General features: G+C 35.4%; 1 protein-coding gene across 3 annotated transcripts in view; it reads left to right on the forward strand.

Moving 5' to 3' along the window:
* Positions 1 to 17,695, forward strand: part of BRIP1 (BRCA1 interacting protein C-terminal helicase 1) — a 182,315-nt gene that overhangs the window by 74,861 nt on the left and 89,759 nt on the right. For all 3 annotated transcript variants that reach the window (XM_027519783.1, XM_027519780.1, XM_027519782.1), the window contains exons 11-14: positions 3,311 to 3,465; positions 6,490 to 6,652; positions 6,766 to 6,906; positions 12,882 to 13,043. In XM_027519783.1, coding sequence (XP_027375584.1) covers positions 3,311 to 3,465; positions 6,490 to 6,652; positions 6,766 to 6,906; positions 12,882 to 13,043 — 621 coding nt within the window. The remainder of the gene's footprint in view (positions 1 to 3,310; positions 3,466 to 6,489; positions 6,653 to 6,765; positions 6,907 to 12,881; positions 13,044 to 17,695) is intronic.

Raw genomic sequence — 17,695 nt, forward strand, 5'->3', positions numbered from 1 at the left:
CAAGATACAGTTGTAATCATTTTTTATCTCTATATATCTTTCAATAGAATTTTGTAATTTAAAAGTCTTATTTACTTTTGGTTAGATTTATTCCTGAGAAATTATAAAGTTTCTATTTCTTTTTCAAATGTTACAATTCAAAATTGCTTTTTCTGATTCTTATCAGTATATATAAATGGTAATTGACTTGAGATATAATTCACATGCCATAAAATTTACCCTTTAGAATATACAGTTCAGTGGTTTTTCCTGTAGTCACAGAATTAAGAAAGTATCATTGCTGTCTCATTTCAGAATATATTTGTCACCTCAGAAAGAAATCTTATACCCGTTAGCAGTCATTCCCATTTGTTCTTACCCCAGATCGTGAAAACCTGTAATCCACTTTGTGTTTCTGTGAATCTACCTGTTCTTGTGACTGCCTTCTTTCACTTTGCATGATGTTGTCAGGGTCTATGTTGTAGCATGTATCAATACTTCATTCCTTTTTATTTCCAAATAATTTTACACTTTATGAATATACTGTATTTTGTTTATCCATTATCAGTTGTTTCTACTTTTTGGCTGTTGTAAACAATGCAACTATGACCATTTGTACACAGATTTTTGTGCAGACATATATTTTCAGTTCTGTTTGGTATATACTTAGGAGTAAAATTCTTGGTCCACAAAGTAACTCTGTGTTTAACTTTTTAAGAAACTGCCGACCTTTTCCATAGGGGCTGTACCATTTTACAATCCCATCAGCCATGTACAAGGATTCTGATTTTTCCGCATTCTCACCAACACTTGTTTTCATATCTCTTTTATTATAATCTTCGTAGGAAGAATGCAGTGATATCTCAAGAGGATTTTCTTTTCTTTTCCCTAATGACTCATAATGGCAAACAGTTTTTCAGCTGCTTATTGTCCATTAATATATCTTTGGAGAAATCTGTATTCAAATCCTTTGCCCTTTCTGAAATTGAGTTGTCTTTTATTATTGATTGTTTAAGTCCTTTCTGTGTTCTGGATATGAACAGCATATTGGATATATGATTTGCAAATATTTTTTCTCATTTCATAGATGTAGTAATTTTACTTATTTTAAAATTAGATTAGGGAAATTTCCTTTGATCCTAAGAAATTCATCATTGTGATTATTGAATTGTTTATAAGTTAATTTTTACCACAGTAATGTGTGAACATAATTTAAAAGTCAGTGTTGTGGAGTGATTGTCCTCCAATTAAATAAAATAAATAAATTTTTTAAAAAGTCAATTAGTACTATCAAGAAAAGCATTCATCTGCCCCACTCCCAATTTTTACTTCTCAGTGGCTCTTTTAATTCTTGTAGTGACTTTCTCTCATAATTAACCCCAATTTTCTAAGTAACATGTAGATTCAGCTACTTTTCAGTTTTCAAGTTTTGATATTCTCTATTGAATTCCCATTAAGTATGGTGAGGATTCAGCTCCTTTACACACACACTTTCTCTCTCTCTTTCAGAAACACACACACACACACCTCCTCTCTTTTCCTCTCTGTCCCTCCCTCTCTGTTTCGTTTTCCTCCCGTCTTCTTCCCCTTTCTTCTCTCTCCATTTTCTCAGCATAATTATAGTAATATTCACTGTGCATGTCATCATATTCTGTGTTATCATAGTTCATGATAGTAATATCATGTAACTTGCTTGATTTATTTTTAATACAATTCTAGTTTTACTATGAAGTAATAATTACCTGTAAGTGTGTGTGTTTCCCCATTTGCTTAGTTTTCTATTTATCTATAAACCTAGCTATCATTGTTTAGGTAACCTAGCCAGAGGTAGCCTTGGAGTTGTCTCATGGTTCAGTAGATAGAATTTCATTCAGTCCTTTAATTTTTATTACAGTGCCTTATTGTTAGGAGTTCAGAAATTACGTAGCTTTAGGAAGTAAATTGCCAGTTGTCTGCCAGTGTTGGAGAGGAATAGTAGCTTTCATGTAGGGTGTTTCTCAGAGAACTTGATTTTTTTTTTTTTTTAAAGAACAAATTAGTACTTGTCTTTTGTTGATAATTTGTACTGTTGAATTATTCAAGCTCATATTATTTTTTTGTTCTTTATTTTTGAAAAATATTTTTGCAAGGACCTATTGTATAGCACATGGAACTCTGCTCAATTTTATGTGCCAGCCTGGATGGGAGGCAGGTTTTGGGGGAGAATGGAGACACGTATATGTATGGCTGAGTCCCTTCGCTGGTCACCTGAAACAGCCACAGTGTTGTTAATCAGCTATACCCCAATACAAAATAAAAAGTTTAAAGTCTGGAAAAATAAAAGTAAAAAAGTTTTTTCATATCCTTTAATGTTTTGTTCAGTGGAGACTAATTTTATTTTTAATAAATGTGTATTATTTCACAGTATATCTGGATATTGAAATTTTGTTTTATTTATCCCATTTCCCCATTTTATTTTCATTGATTGTATTGCATTGCTCAGTTGCTCAGGCATGTCCAACTCTTTACAACCCCATGGATTGTAGCCTATCAGGCTCCTCTGCACATGGAATTTTCCAGGCAAGAACACTTCAGTGGGGTGCCATTTCCTACTCCAGGGAATCTTCCTGACTCAGGGGTCAAACCTGAGTCTCTTGCATCTCCTGTATTAGCAGGCGGGTCTTTACTGCTGGGCTACCTAGGATGTCTTATTTATCCTATTTCCCCATTTTATTTCCATTGAGCACAGGTTTTATTGTCAAACATCAGAGTTGTCACCAGTATCTTTTATTGTTTCAATATTCAGAGTTTTCTCTTTCACAGTGTGGGAAATATATCTTAATGTCCACACTTCAGTCTGTATTTAAACTTATAAGCCATGTAATCACTAATGAGCCAGTTAAAATACATTTTGTATTTAGCATGTATTCTTTCTTTGCTTTTTTTTTTTTTTAATTTTGCTTGTCACGTAGTCATGATTCTTAGTATAGGCATACTCCCTGGAGGTAATTCAGGGATTTAGGTGGCATATCAGATTTTTAAGCTTTTTAGAAACCATTTTGTACATTTTTATTTAGCCCATTGCTCTTGAAGGGCACTGAATAAAACTCTAATTGCCCGAAGAAATAATGAACTTTCTAAATGTGTAACTTCTTATTTAAATGTCTCTGAAGAGGATTTGAGAATATATGGGAATTCAGAATACATTGTTAGTACTTGCATATTAATGTTTGACTAAAATTTCAATTATATTTCATTTGGGTTTTATTAACAGTTTTAAGAATTTTCCTTTTCCTCTCTTTTCCCTCCCCCACCCCTAACCAGTACACTTAACATGCCAATTTCTTTACAGGGACATTTTTCTGCTGTCCTTCAAAGAGAAGAAAAAGTCCCATCAATTCATGGTAAAGAGGAGGCAAGAGAAATACCTGTTATTAGTGCTTCAACTCAAATAATGCTCAAAGGACTTTTTATGGTGCTTGACTATCTTTTTAGGCAAAATAGCAGGTAAGTAAAGATATCTGGTCTGTATTCTTCCTCTTAAAAATATTAGCCTTACTGGGTGCTAGCTACTAATTTTATGTGAGTACATGAGATAATGATACACAAGTGGTATAAATACTGCTCTTACTGGCACAGACTCAGTCAACTGGTGTTAGTTTTTGTTAATGAAAATGAGTATTGAAACCAGTAAATAAATACATTTAATTAATTTAGCATTAAATTTACAATCCTCTGAGACTAAATTTGCCTTCATTTAAGTATAATTTATATATGTTTCTTCCAGTGTCAGAAAGTCTCTCTTATTAATAAATCCTGTTTAATAAAATGTGAAAGCAGTCAACTTCCCACACACTACTCCTTAAGTTATAGTACTACCTGGCTCCAATGTTTTTTTAAGTTTTTTTTTTTTTTAATGGTAAAATATCCTGGTGGCTCAGATGGTGAAGAATCTGCCTTCAATGTGGGAGACCTGGGTTCCATCTCTTAGTTGGGAAGAGCCCCTGGAGAAGGAAATGGCAACCCACTCTACTATTCTTGCCTGGAGAATTCCATGGACAGAGTCCACTGTAGTCTGGTGGACTACAGTCCATGGGGTCGCAGAGTCGGACACAACTAAACGACTTACACACACACACACACACACACACACACACACACAATATAGGGCTTCCCAGGTGGAGTTAGTGGTAAAGAACCCGCCTGCCAATGCAGGAGATATAAGAGACATGAGTTCAATCCCTGGGTTGGGAAGATCCCCTGGAGGAGTGCATGGCAACCTATTCCAGTATTCTTGCCTGGAGACTCCCATGGACAGAGTAGCCCGGAAGGCTATAGTCCATGGGGTTGGACACAACTGAAGCCACTTAGCATGCATGCACGTATACATAATGTAAGACGGAACAGTTTAAACATTTTAAGTGTACATTTTAATGGCATTAACTATGGTCACATGGTTGTGCACTGTCAATTTCCAGAACTTTTTCATCATCCCAAACAGGAACTCTATACCCAGGAAACAGTGTCTTCCGTTTCTCTAGCACCATAGCCTTTGGTAACCTCTGTCCTACTTTCACCTTAATGGATTTGCCCCTTTTGGTGTCTCCTGTACGTGGAATCATGTAGTATAATATTTTTAAGGTTAATGCATGTTATAACATACATCATTCCTTTTCATGGCTGCTGAAAAGTGGACACAACTGAAGCTAAGTCGCTTCAGTCATGTCTGACTCTGTGCGACCCCATAGACGGCAGCCCACCAGGCTCCCCTGTCCCTGGGATTCTCCAGGCAAGAACACTGGAGTGGGTTGCCATTTCCTTCTCCATTGCATGAAAGTGAAAAGTGAAAGTGAAGTCGCTCAGTCAGGCCCTACTCTTAGCGACCCCACGGACTACAGCCTACCAGGCTCCTCCGTCCATGGGATTTTCCAGACAAGAGTACTGGAGTGGGGTGCCACTGCCTTCTCCAATTTGTATGGCTGAATAATACTCTATTGTGAGTATATGCCATATTTTGCTTATCCATTTTTATATTGATAGACATTTGTATTGTTTCTACTTTTTATTGTGAATCATGCTGCGGTGAACATTGATGTACTAGTATCTGTTTTGAGTCTCTGTTTTCATTTCTGGGTACATACCCAGCAGTAGAATTGCAGTATTTATGGTAATTCTGATCTAATTTTTTTAAGAGCCACCGTACTGTGTTTCATAGCATGATTTACACTTCACTAATGACTGGAGATGTTGATCATCTTTTCATGAGCTTATTGTCCATTTCTATATCTTCACTGGAGAAGTGTCTGCTCAGCTCCTTCATCTATTTTTGAATGGGGATTTTGTTGTTTGTGAGTTGTAAGAGTTATTCTGCATATTCTGTTTCAGATATATATTTTACAAATATTTTGTCCTATTCTGTGTGTAATCTTTTCACTCTCTTCATAGTATTCTTTGATGCACAAAAGTCTTTAAATATTAATGAAATCCAATTTATTGATTTTTTTTTCTTTTGTTGCTTATGCTTTTTGTATCCAGTTACAATGGCCAAATATGATGTCATGAAGATTTCTGCTATGTTTTCTTCTAAGAGAGTTTTGTAATTTTTAGCTCCCAGGAAATTTTTTTTTTTGACCACTCCCCCATGGCCTGTGGGATTCATGTTCCCCAACCAGGGAACAAACTCACGTCCCCTGCATTGGAAGCTCAGAGTCTTAATCGCTGGACCACCTGGGAAGTGTCCCCCACCCCCAGTATTTTTATAAAATTCTCTCCACCTCGTACAAGGTTCCTGACTTGGACTTTCTCTCTGAGGGTAAAATTAACAGTCAGTATTACTGTGAGGACATGGTAGAGAATACCAAATTTCATTCTGTTTAAGCTTAGGTTTATAGCCTCTTATGGAGAGAATTTATAAACTGTATCAGATTACAGAGGTCATATAGTTTAGTACTTTCATTGAGAATAGATGAAAAGGATGTTCAGGTGGGAGGGGACATAGGTAAACCTGTGGCTGATTCATGTTGATGTTTGGTAGAAACCAGCACAATATTGTAAATCTTTCAATTAAAAATAAATAAATAAAAAAAAATAGATGAAGACTGAGATCACATTTTAAAGGCAATTGAAACTCAGTTTCCTAAACTTTCAGTAGAAATTGTCTTTCTGTTTTCTAATGCAATAAAAAAGTTTAACCCACTCTTTAGTTGTTTTTTTTTTTTTTTAACAATAATACTGTTAACTATTTTATAACTAATGATGTAACATAGGATATAGAGAGCTCTGAAGTAGGAGTTAGGAGGCTTGGATTTTAATCCTGGCTTTGCTGTGATTTACATAATGTCTGAACATAGGGATGAGAAGTGATAAAGGGTGGATGGTTAGATGATGCATAAACTCTGTAAGGGTGGATTGACCCTAAGGTTTAATGATTTATTTTCTGTCAGAATTACTGAGTTTAGTGGTATGGGTTATTGGTGGGGGACGGTGTTATCTAAAGTTCTGCCACTTAAATGCCATTTTATTTTCATTTAGATTTGCAGATGATTATAAGGTTGCTATTCAACAGACTTACTCTTGGATAAATCAGAGTGATACTACAGATCATGGGTTGTTGATTCTATCAAAAAATAAGAAACGTTTACGGCAGAAAGCAGCAGTTCGTGTGCTAAATTTTTGGTGCTTAAATCCAGCTGTGGTAAGCTTATCATGCTGTAAATAAGAATTCTTCTTGCTCAGTACCAACAATTAAGTAAATTTGTTTGACTTTTTAAAAACTGATTTTGTGTATTTAATGTTGTTTCCTTGTAGGCCTTTTCAGATATTAATGGCAAAGTTTGGGCAATTGTTTTGACATCTGGGACATTATCACCAATGAAATCCTTTTCATCAGAACTTGGTGTTACATTTACTATTCAACTAGAGGCTAATCATGTCATTAATAACTCACAGGTTAGTTTCTTTTTTTCTTTTTTGAAGTCTTAGTCTTTTTACCTCAGTATAAGTATCTACAAAGAAGTTAAAAGGTAACTGAAGGACTAGCAAACAAATCCTGATAGGAAAGTCAACATTTCAGTTTCAGAATAGAGAAAATTTGTCAGCTACTTGGTAGTGTCAGCAAAAGGAACTACTGGTAAATAGTATTCCTTCAACCCAGTGAGTAAAAATATGTACTTTGCTTGCAAAGACTGTATTGCAGTTTCCTTATTTAAGTTTAAATTTTTTTAATAAAAATTAAAAAGGAAACAAATTCAACCCTTTTTTTTTTACTGTAATTTCTAATTGTGTAATTATTTGTGATTCTTTTTTCCATTAGAGTATGATGTAACTGTATTCTAATTTTTATGTCTTTATCTTTCCATTGCACCTAGATTAATAGCTGGTATTAGTTAATAAATTTTCAGCACATGTTTGAATATCTGAAATGAATTAAAAGTATTCTTGTGAGTCCTGTGACGTAAATTTTAATTTTTTATAACAATACCCTGTAAATGTTACTTGAATTTTCCTAAGGATGTTTCAATTTTTCATTTGTCAATCTGCCCTCTATTTCTTTTTATTAAGTAATTGAAAGTAGTTAGCTACATGCATAATGGTATGGCCATAGAGAAGCAGAAGATATTAAGAGAAGAGGTGGCACGAATACACAGAAGAACTATACAAAAAGATCCTAATGACCTGGATAACCATGATGGTGTGACCACTCACCTACAGCCAGACATCCTGGAGTGCAAAGTCAAGTGGGCCTTAGAAAGCATCACTGTGAACAAAGCTAGTGGAGGTGATGGAATTCCAGCTGAGCTATTTCAGATCCTAAAAGATGATGCTATTAAAGTGCTGCCCTCAAAATGCCAGCAAATTTGGAAAACTCAGCAGTGGCCACAGGACTGGAAAACGTCAGTTTTCATTCCAATCCCAAGGAAGGGCAATGCCAAAGAATTTTCAAACTACTGCAGAGTTGCACTCATCTCACATGCTAGCAAGGTAATGCTCAAAATCTTTCAAGCTAGGCTTTACCAGTACATGAACCGAGGACTTCCAGATGTTCAAGCTTGATTTAGAAAAGGCAGAGGAACCAGAGATCAAATTGCTAACATCCACTGGATCAAAGATAAAGCAAGAGAATTCCAGAAAACATCTGCTTCATTGACTACATTGAAGCCTTTGTTTAGATCACAACAAACTGTGGAAAATTCTTAAAGAGATGGGAATACCAGGCCACTTTATCTGCCTCCTGAGAAATCTGTATGCAGGTCAAGAAGCAACACTTAGAACTGGACATGGAACAACGGACTGGTTCAGAATTGGGAAAGAGAGTATGTCAAGACTATATACTGTCACCATGCTTATTTAACTTATATACAGGGTACATCATGCGAAATCCCAGCCTGGATGAATCATAAGCTGGAATCAAGATTGCTGGGAGAAGTATCAGTAGCCTCAGATATGCAGATGACACCACCCTTTGGCAGAAAGCAAAGAGGAACTAAAGAGTCTTGATGAAAGTGAAAGAGGAGAGTGAAAAAGATGGCTTAAAACTCAACATTCAGAAAATGAAGATCATGGTATCCGGCCCCATTACTTCATGGCAAAGAGATGGGGAAACAATGGAAACAGTGAGAGACTTTGTTTTCTTGGGCTCCAAAATCACTGCAGATGGTGACTGCTGCCATGAAATTTAAACATGCCTGCTCCTTGGAAGAAAAACAATGACAAACCTAGACAGCATATTAAAAAACAGAGACATTACTTTGCCGACAAAGGTCTGTATAGTCACAGCTGTGATTTTTCCAGTAGTCATGTATGGATATGAGAGTTGGACCATAAAGAAGGCTGAGGGCCAAAGAATTGATGCTTTTGAACTGTGGTGTTGGAGAAGACACTTGAGATTCCTTGAACTGCAAGGAGATCCAACCAGTCCATCCTAAAGGAAATCAGTCCTGAATATTCATTGGGAAGACTGATGCTGAAGCTCCAATACTTTGGCAATCTCATGTGAAGAGCTGACTCATTAGAAAAGACCCTGATGATGGGAAAGATTGAAAGCAGGAGGAGAAAGGGATGACAGAAGATGAGATGGTTGGATGTCATCACCAATGGACATGAGTTTGAGTAAACTCTGGAATATGGTGAAGGACAGGGAAGCCTGGCATGCTGTAGTCCATGGGGTTGCAAAGAATCAGACACAACTGAGCAACTGAATAGCAACAACAACATGTTTAATGGTACTTGAGCACCTAATATTCTAGTTCTTTATAAAGAGCTATAGTTTTCAACTAAGGATTATTTGTGGGACTTACTGGCATTTAGTAGGTGAGGGTCTTGAATGCTAGACTCCTATGTAACAATGAATTGTGGTTTCCAAAATGCTAGAATGCTCTTATTTAGAAACATTGCTATTAGCAGTAGCAAAAGAAAAATATATGATCCATATTTTCAAGTTGTTTTCTTTGGAGGCTTACATAAATATGGGAAGTTATTAATAAATTGAACATATTTTTCCAAAAGAATGTTATTATAGGGTCTATGTTCTCAATCTTGTGCACAAAAGCCCATTTAACTTATAATGTTACTAGAAAATGATAATTAGTAAGAATAATGCTAGTTCAGCTGGATTCTGTTCTAATATTTCCCCCAACTTTTAAAAACTTTGATTTTAATTGTGGTAGAAAACACATCGTAAAGTTTACCATGTTAACTGTTTTTAAGTGTGTAGTTCAGTTTTATAAGGATATTCGTTTTGTTTTGTAACCAATATCTAGAGCTTTTTCATTTAACAACACTGGAATTCTATTATAAAATAAAAATTCTCAATTCCCCCCTCTTCCCAGCCCCTGGTGACCACCATTCTACTTTTTGTTTTTATGAATTTGACTTTTCTAAATCAAGGGATCTAAGACCAGGGATCTAACCTGGGTCTACCTCATTCCAGGCAGATGCTTTAACCTCTGAGCCACCAGGGAAGTCCACTATTCTAAGTACATCATCTAAATGGAATTACAAAATTTTGTGATTAGTTTATTTTGCTTAGAATGATGTCTTCAGAGTTCATATTTGTTGTAACATGAAACAATTTCTTCCTTATTAAGGCTGAATAATATTTGAATTGTGTGTGTGTATCACATTTTGTTTGTCCGTTTGTTGATTACCCCAACTCTTTATTTAAAAAAGTATAGCTTGAAACAAGTGGAAAAAATAGTATTAACATAGTGAATATCTTTATAACCTTAATGTAGATCCATCAGTTGTATAACTTTGCATCTGTGTATATATACATATGAGAGAAAAGGAGAGAAGAGTAATACTGTAAAATATTGACAATTACATTAACTGGATATGTTATTAGAAAGTAATTTGTAGACATTGTGATACTTTGCCCTTAATTAGTTTAGAATGTTTATCCTGAGAACAGGTACATAATCTTGTGTAATCACAATATCACGATCATATCCAAGCAATTTAATATTACTACAAATAGAATCTATATTCTTCTAGTTATTTCCAGTGTGACTTTTATAGTGTACCTGTTTATTTTTTTTTATTCTTGATTCAGAATCCAGTTAAGTATTATATATTGCGTGTGGTTTTCATGTTTCTTTAGTTTTGTTTTTCTTTTTTTTTTCTTTCTTATTTTAGATTGAATTATAATTGATTTACAATATTAGTTTCTGGTGTACAACATAGTGATTCAAAATTTTTATAGATACTTCATTTAGTGTTATTATGAAATATTAGCTGTTATCCCTGTGCTGTACAATATATCCTTGTAGCTTATTTATTTTTATACACAATAGTTTATACCTCTTAATCTCTGACCCCTATCTTGAATTTCTCCCCTCTGGAGTAACTGCTAGTATGTCCTCTCTGTGAGCCTTTCTGTTTTGTTATATTGATTCATTTGTTTTATTTTTTAGTTTCCACACATAGTAGTAACATATAGTATTTGTCTTTGTCTGACTTACTTCACTTAGTCTAATACCTTGTAGGTCCATCTGTGTTGTTGCAGTTGACCAAATGTCATTCTTTTTTATGGCTGAGTAGTAGTCCTGTGTGTGTGTGTGTGTGTGTGTGTGTGTGTGTACATCTTCTTTATCCATTCATCTATCGGATGATGGACACTTAGATTGCTTCCATGTCTTTAACTATTGTAAATAATGGTGCTATGCACATTGGGAGTGAGTGCACACAAACATCTTTTCAAATTAATACTTTTGTTTTCTTTGCATATATTCCCAGAAGTGAAATTGCTGGAGCATATGGTAGTTCTGTTCTTAGTTCTTTGCAGAACATTCATACTGCTTTCATATTGGCTGTACAAATTCATGTTTTTTTAGTCTTTAAAAGAGCTTTTTTGCCCCTTTTTTTTTCTGTATTTCATGATATTTTAAAAGAATTCAAGTCACCAGTTGTCCTTAGGAATATTTTATAATCTGGATTTTTCTGATGATAAGATTCAAGTTAAAGTGTTTGATAAGAATGTTTTGCAAGTGATATTGTTACTTCCCATCATATCATATCAAGAAACACATGCTATCAGTTTGTCTTATTACTTGTTGATCATTTAGTTTAATGTTGATTAAACTGCTGTCCATCAGATGTCATTTTGCAAAATATATCTCAGTCTTGTGTATCATTTAAAATATAGGACTATAACATTTTTCAACAATCTAAAGTGTTCATATTACCTTTTGAATGGGCTTCCCTGGTAGCTCAGCTGGCAAAGAATCTGCCTTCAATGCAGGAGACCCCAGTTCAATTCCTGGGTAGGGAAAATCCCCTGGAGAAGGGAATGGCTACCCGCTCCAATATTGTGGCCTGGAGAATTTCATGGACAGAGGAGAATGGTAGGCTGCAGTCCAGGGGGTCGCAGGGTGTCAGTCCGACTGAGCGACTTTGAATATTCTTTAGAATACTAATAAAATTTGTAGTTTCTCATAATCAAATACTAAGACTAGATCTGTATAAATATAGAGAAATTGTATATAACTAAAATTTGATGGGTCTGATTTTCTATGACTATAGATCTTTGAGCGTCAGGGAATTTGTGAAACAGTAGTTCCTGTCATAAGTGAATCTTAGAGACTTACCTATAGCAGATGGTGTGTGCATGCTCAGTTGCTTAATCATGCTGGACTGTTTGTGATTCCATGGATGGTAGCCCGCCAGGCTCCTCTGTCCATGATATTCTTCAGGCAAGAATACTGGAGTGGGTTGCTGTTTCCTCCTCCAGGAGATCTTCCTGACTCAGGGATTGACTCTGCATCTCCTGCATCTTCTGGATTGGCAGAGAGAGTCTCTACCTCTGAGCCACCTGGGAAGCCTGTAGCAGATGGTACCATCCCTCATGTCTTATTTTGGATTCATTTCTAACTTACTCATTTCCTTTGTTCCCATGATCCAACAAAATTCTGTTACATGGTTAATTTTGTAAAGGTATTGAGGAAATAAGTAAAACCTAATTTCTGTCATTCTAAGAGAATTCAGTCTGCCTGAAGAACTTAGGCAGACTTTAGGTCTAAAGTAAAACATCTGTGACTTAAATCTGGGCTTCCCAGCTGGTGCAGTGGTAAAGAATCTGTCTGCCAGTGCAGGAGATGCACATTTGATCTGTAAGTTGGGAAGATCTCCTAGAGGAGAAAATGACAACCCACTCCAGCATTCTTGCCTAGAAAATTCCATGGACAGAGAAGCCTGGCAGACTACAGTTCATAGGGTCACGAAGAATTGGACACGACTGAGCGACCGAGCACCCTTGCATATATAACTAATTAAAGATAATAGGAAAAAGCCCAACAATTTAAAAATAAATTTTCTCTAAAGTTGTTGATTGATCTTTTTTTGACATACACAATTAAGGCTCCCAACTAAATGCTAATTTGCCTGCCTTATTTTGGTATAACTCTAATACTGACACATTTATATTCTAGGTTTGGGTTGGCACCATTGGGTCAGGGCCCAAGGGTCGCAGTCTCTGTGCTACCTTCCAGCACACAGAAACATTTGAATTCCAGGATGAAGTGGGAGCTCTTTTGTTATCTGTGTGCCAGACTATTAGCCAAGGAATTTTGTGTTTCCTGCCATCTTACAAGGTAAGGGAGTATTTTTGTTTACTTTTGCCTTTGAATAATCATATGACATTACCATGATAAGCTTCCTAGGATCAAATGCAACAGAGTAATTACAGTTTTTTAAGCATCATATATTATTTTGCTTTTTATTGGTTAAGATACTGCCTGCTTATTCTGTCACTGTTTTACCTGGAAGTCCAAAAGACTGAAGGTGTTCAAGCATTTTAGTGGGGTGTTTTTGTATATGTGATTTTTATTCCTTGGGGCAACTTGATATTTTCTGATTAAAGGAAAAAGGATCATTATTTTTCACTTTGATAAACTAGACTATTTGAAAATTTCAAAATATGAATTTAACATACGATTTTCTTTAATGCCCATCTTTTTGCTTCATGTATTTGGCTAGGAAAAAAAACTGTTTTTCTTGTTTTTAGAGTCGTTCTGAGTTTTAATATTTTCAGGAGTTAAATTGAGTTATATAGTATATTTTAGTCCTCCTAATACTCAAAGCATTAAAACCACATATAATTCCTGAGGGTATTATCATAGTTTATGAAAATCTAAGCTAAATTTCAGTGTAGAGGTGGTACTCCCTTTTCTTTTTTCATAGGAAGTTATATATATAAGGACAGTAGTATAATATATTAGAATGACAATATTGATACCTTTGGCTCTTCTGTTGTCTTTCCCTCTGTATATATACTGCTATGGTCTGATGTGTCACCCCAAATTTTATATGTTGAAGTCCTAGCCCCCAAAGATAATGACATTTGGAAGTGGAGTCTTTGAGAGACGCTTAAGGCATGGTGATATAGTCCTCATGAATAGAATTAGTGACTTAAAAAGAAGCTCCAGTGGGATTTCTTGTCCTTTCTACCATGTGAGGTCACAGTGAGAAGGTACCACTGTGAACCAGGAAGAGGGCCTTCACCAAACATGACTGTGCTGGTGCCTTGATTTTGTACTTTACAGCAATTTCTGTGATAAATTTCTGTTGTTTATAAGCCACTCGATTCCTGACATTTTGTTATAGTAGCTGGAATGGGACTAAGACACATACTTTGTTACCCAAAGGTGCAGTAAATACTGTAGATAAACTGAAGGAATTACTCTCAGGAGAAATTTAATCAGATAGGTATCTTTTTTTTTTTTTTTTCCCAAGAATATCTAAAAATGAAATGGACATAAACATATTGAAAATTCTTATTACAAAGCAATATTTATTACAGAGTGTGAACATCTATCCCAGAAGTTATGTGAAGGAAAACTAATAATTAAGCCTGGAACTAAGGAGAAGCAAGCACATTAAGAAACCTTTTAAATTAATACAACAATGTAAATCGACTATACTTTAATAAAATTTTAAAGAAATAAAACCTTTTTATATTTTCCAGTCACAATCACAAAAAGTGAGCCTGGAAATGCCCAGTTAAGTAAATGAACAATTTCACTTTTTGTTAGTCTTCAACAAAGTTTTTAATGACTGATTCAATTTTAATAGCTTTTAATGTCTTCAGGTTTTCTATTTCTTTATGATTCAGTTTGTAGATTGTTTGTTTCTTAGAATTCATCCATTTTATCTAGGTTATCCAGTTTCTTACCTTATGTTAGTTTTAGGTTGTTTGGGTTTCTTTTTCTTACTCCTTCAGGTGTAATAGTAGGTTTACTGGTTTAAAATCTTTGTTTTTTTCAAGTGTGTGATTATAGCTATAAATTTTCCTCTTAGCAGTGCTTTCTTTGTGTCCTGTAAATTTTGTGTTTTCATTTTCATATTTGTAAGGTATTTTCTAGTTTCACTTGTGAGTTCTTCTTTGACCTATTGATTGTTTAAAAATTGTGTTGTTTGGGTTCCTTATATTTGTGAATTTTCTACCTTTCTTTTTATTATTTATTACTACTTTTAGTCCATTGTGATTAGAAAAGATATTTTATATGATTTCAGTCTTTAAAATTTTATTATGACTTGTTTTGTGGACTAGTATGTGGTCTCTCCTGGAAGATATACCATGTGCATTTGGAGAAAATGTGTATTCTTTTGTTGGGTGGTGTTCTATATATTTCTGTTAGGTCCAGTTGGTTTACAGTGTTGAGATTCTCTATTTCATTATTTATCTCTGTCCAGTTCATATTCATTATTGGAAGTGAGATTGAAATCTCTGTTACTGTAGAATTATCAGTTTCTCCCTTCAACTCTGTCAAGGTTTGCTTCATATGTCTTGGGAGTTCTGGGTTTGGCTTTTGTTTACAATTGTTACATGTTCTTCATGAATTGACCCTTTTATCGATATGTAATATCCTTTGTCTCATAACAACTTTTGATATATTTGTCTCAAACAAGTAATGGCATCCTAACTTTTTTTGGTTATTATTTGTATGGAATCTCTTTTTCCATCCTTTCATTTTTGACCTCCACATCTTTAAATCTAAAGTGAATCTCTTTTTGTTTTGAGGTAAAAGTTTATAGTATTGTGTTAGTTTCAGGTATATAGCACAGTGGGTTTTTTGTAAATTATATTCCATTATAAGTTATTACAAGATGTTAGGTATAATTCCTAGTTCTATGCAGTAAATTCTTGTTGCTTATCCATTTTATTTATAGTGGTGTGAACCTGTCAATAAACTCAAATCGATTATTATCAACATATAGTTGGATCATCTATTTTTATAATCCATTCTGCTATATCTGCTTTTTGATTGGAGAGTTTAATTCACTTTTAAATTAATAAATTATAAGAAAACACTTTTTTTCTGACTGTGGAGCTGACTGTGGCTCAGATCATGAACTCCTTATTGCCAAATTCAGACTTAAATTGAAGAAAGTAGGGAAAACCACTAGACATTCATGTATGACCTAAATCAAATCCCTTACAATTATACAGTGGAAGTAACAAATAGATTCAAGGGATTAGATCTGATAGAGAGCCTGAAGATCTATGAACAGAGGTTCGTGACACTGTACGGGAGGCAGTGATCAAGACCATCCCCATGAAAAACAAATGCAAAAACAAAATGGTTGTTGGAGGAGGCCTTGCAAATAGCTATGAAGAGAAACTGAAAGACAAAGGACAAAAGAAAAGATATACCCATTTGAATGCAGAGTTCCACAGAATAGCAAGGAGAGATAAGAAAGCCTTCCTCAGTGATCACTGCAAAGAAATAGAGGAAAACAATAGAAGGGGAAAGACTAGAGATCTTTTCAAGAAAATTGGAGATACCAAGAGAACTTTTCATGCAAAGATAGACACAGGAAAGGACAGAAACAGTATGGACCTAACAGAAGCAGAAGATATTAAAAAGAGGTGGCAAGAATATACAGAAGAACTCTACAAAAAAGATCTTCATGGCTTAGATAATCACAATGGTGATCACTCACCTAGCCAGACATCCTGGAATGTGAAGTCAAGTGAGCCTTAGGAAGCATCACTATGAACAAAGCTAGTGGAGGTGATGGAATTCCAGTTGAGCTATTTCAAATCCTAAAAGATGATGCTGTGAAAATGCTGCCCTCAAAATGCCAGCAAATTTGGAAAACTCAGCAGTGGCCACAGGACTAGAAAAGGTCAGTTTTCATTCCAATCCCAAAGAAAGGCAATGCCAAAGAATGCTCAGACTACCACACAATTGCACTCATCTCACACGCTAGTGAAGTAATGCTCAAAATTCTCCAAGCCAGGCTTCAGCAATATGTGAACCGTGAACTTCTACATGTTCAAGCTGGATTTAGAAAAGACAGAGGAACCAGAGATCAAATTGCCAACATCCACTGGATCATCGAAAAAGGAAGAGAGTTCCAAGAAAACATCTATTTCTGCTTCATTGACTATACCAAAGCTTTTGACTGTGTGGATCACAATAAACTGTGGAAAATTCTGAAAGAGATGGGAATACCAGACCACCTGACCTGCCTCCTAAGAAATCTGTATGCAGGTCAGCAAGCAACAGTTAGAACTGGACATAGAACAACAGTCTGGTTCCAGATGGGGAAAGGAGTACGTCAAGGCTGTATATTGCCACCATGCTTATTTAACGTATATGCAGGGTACATCATGAGAAATGCTGGACTGGATGAAGCACAAACTGGAATCAAGATAGCAGGCAGAAATATCAATAACCTGAGATATGCAGATGACACCACCCTTATGGCAGAAAGCGTAGAAGAGCTAAAGAGCCTCTTGATGAAAGTGAAAGAGGAAACTGAAAAAATGGGCTTAAAATTCAACATTCAGAAAACTAAGATCCTGGTATCTGGTCCCATCTCTTCATGGCAGTTAGATGGGTAAACCATGGAAACAGTGAGAGACTTTATTTTGGGGGGCTCTAAAATCACTGCAGATGGTGATTGCAGCCATGAAATTAAAAGATGCTTGTTCCTTGGAAGAAAAGCTATGACCAATCTAGACAGCATATTAAAAAGCAGAGACATTACTTTGCCAGCAAATGTCTGTCTAGTCAAAGCTATAATTTTTCCAATGGTCATGTATGGATGTGAGAGTTGGACTATAAAGAAAGCTGAGTGCCGAAGAATTGATGCTTCTGAACTGTGGTGTTGGAGAAGACTCTTGAGAGTCCCTCAGACTGCAAGGAGATCCAACCAGTGTATCCTAAAGGAAATCAGTCCTGATTATTCATTGGAAGGACTGATGCTGAAGCTGAAACTCCAGTCCTTTGGCCAC

Source organism: Bos indicus x Bos taurus, chromosome 19, assembly GCF_003369695.1.
Source record: "Bos indicus x Bos taurus breed Angus x Brahman F1 hybrid chromosome 19, Bos_hybrid_MaternalHap_v2.0, whole genome shotgun sequence".
NCBI lineage: Eukaryota > Metazoa > Chordata > Mammalia > Artiodactyla > Bovidae > Bos > Bos indicus x Bos taurus.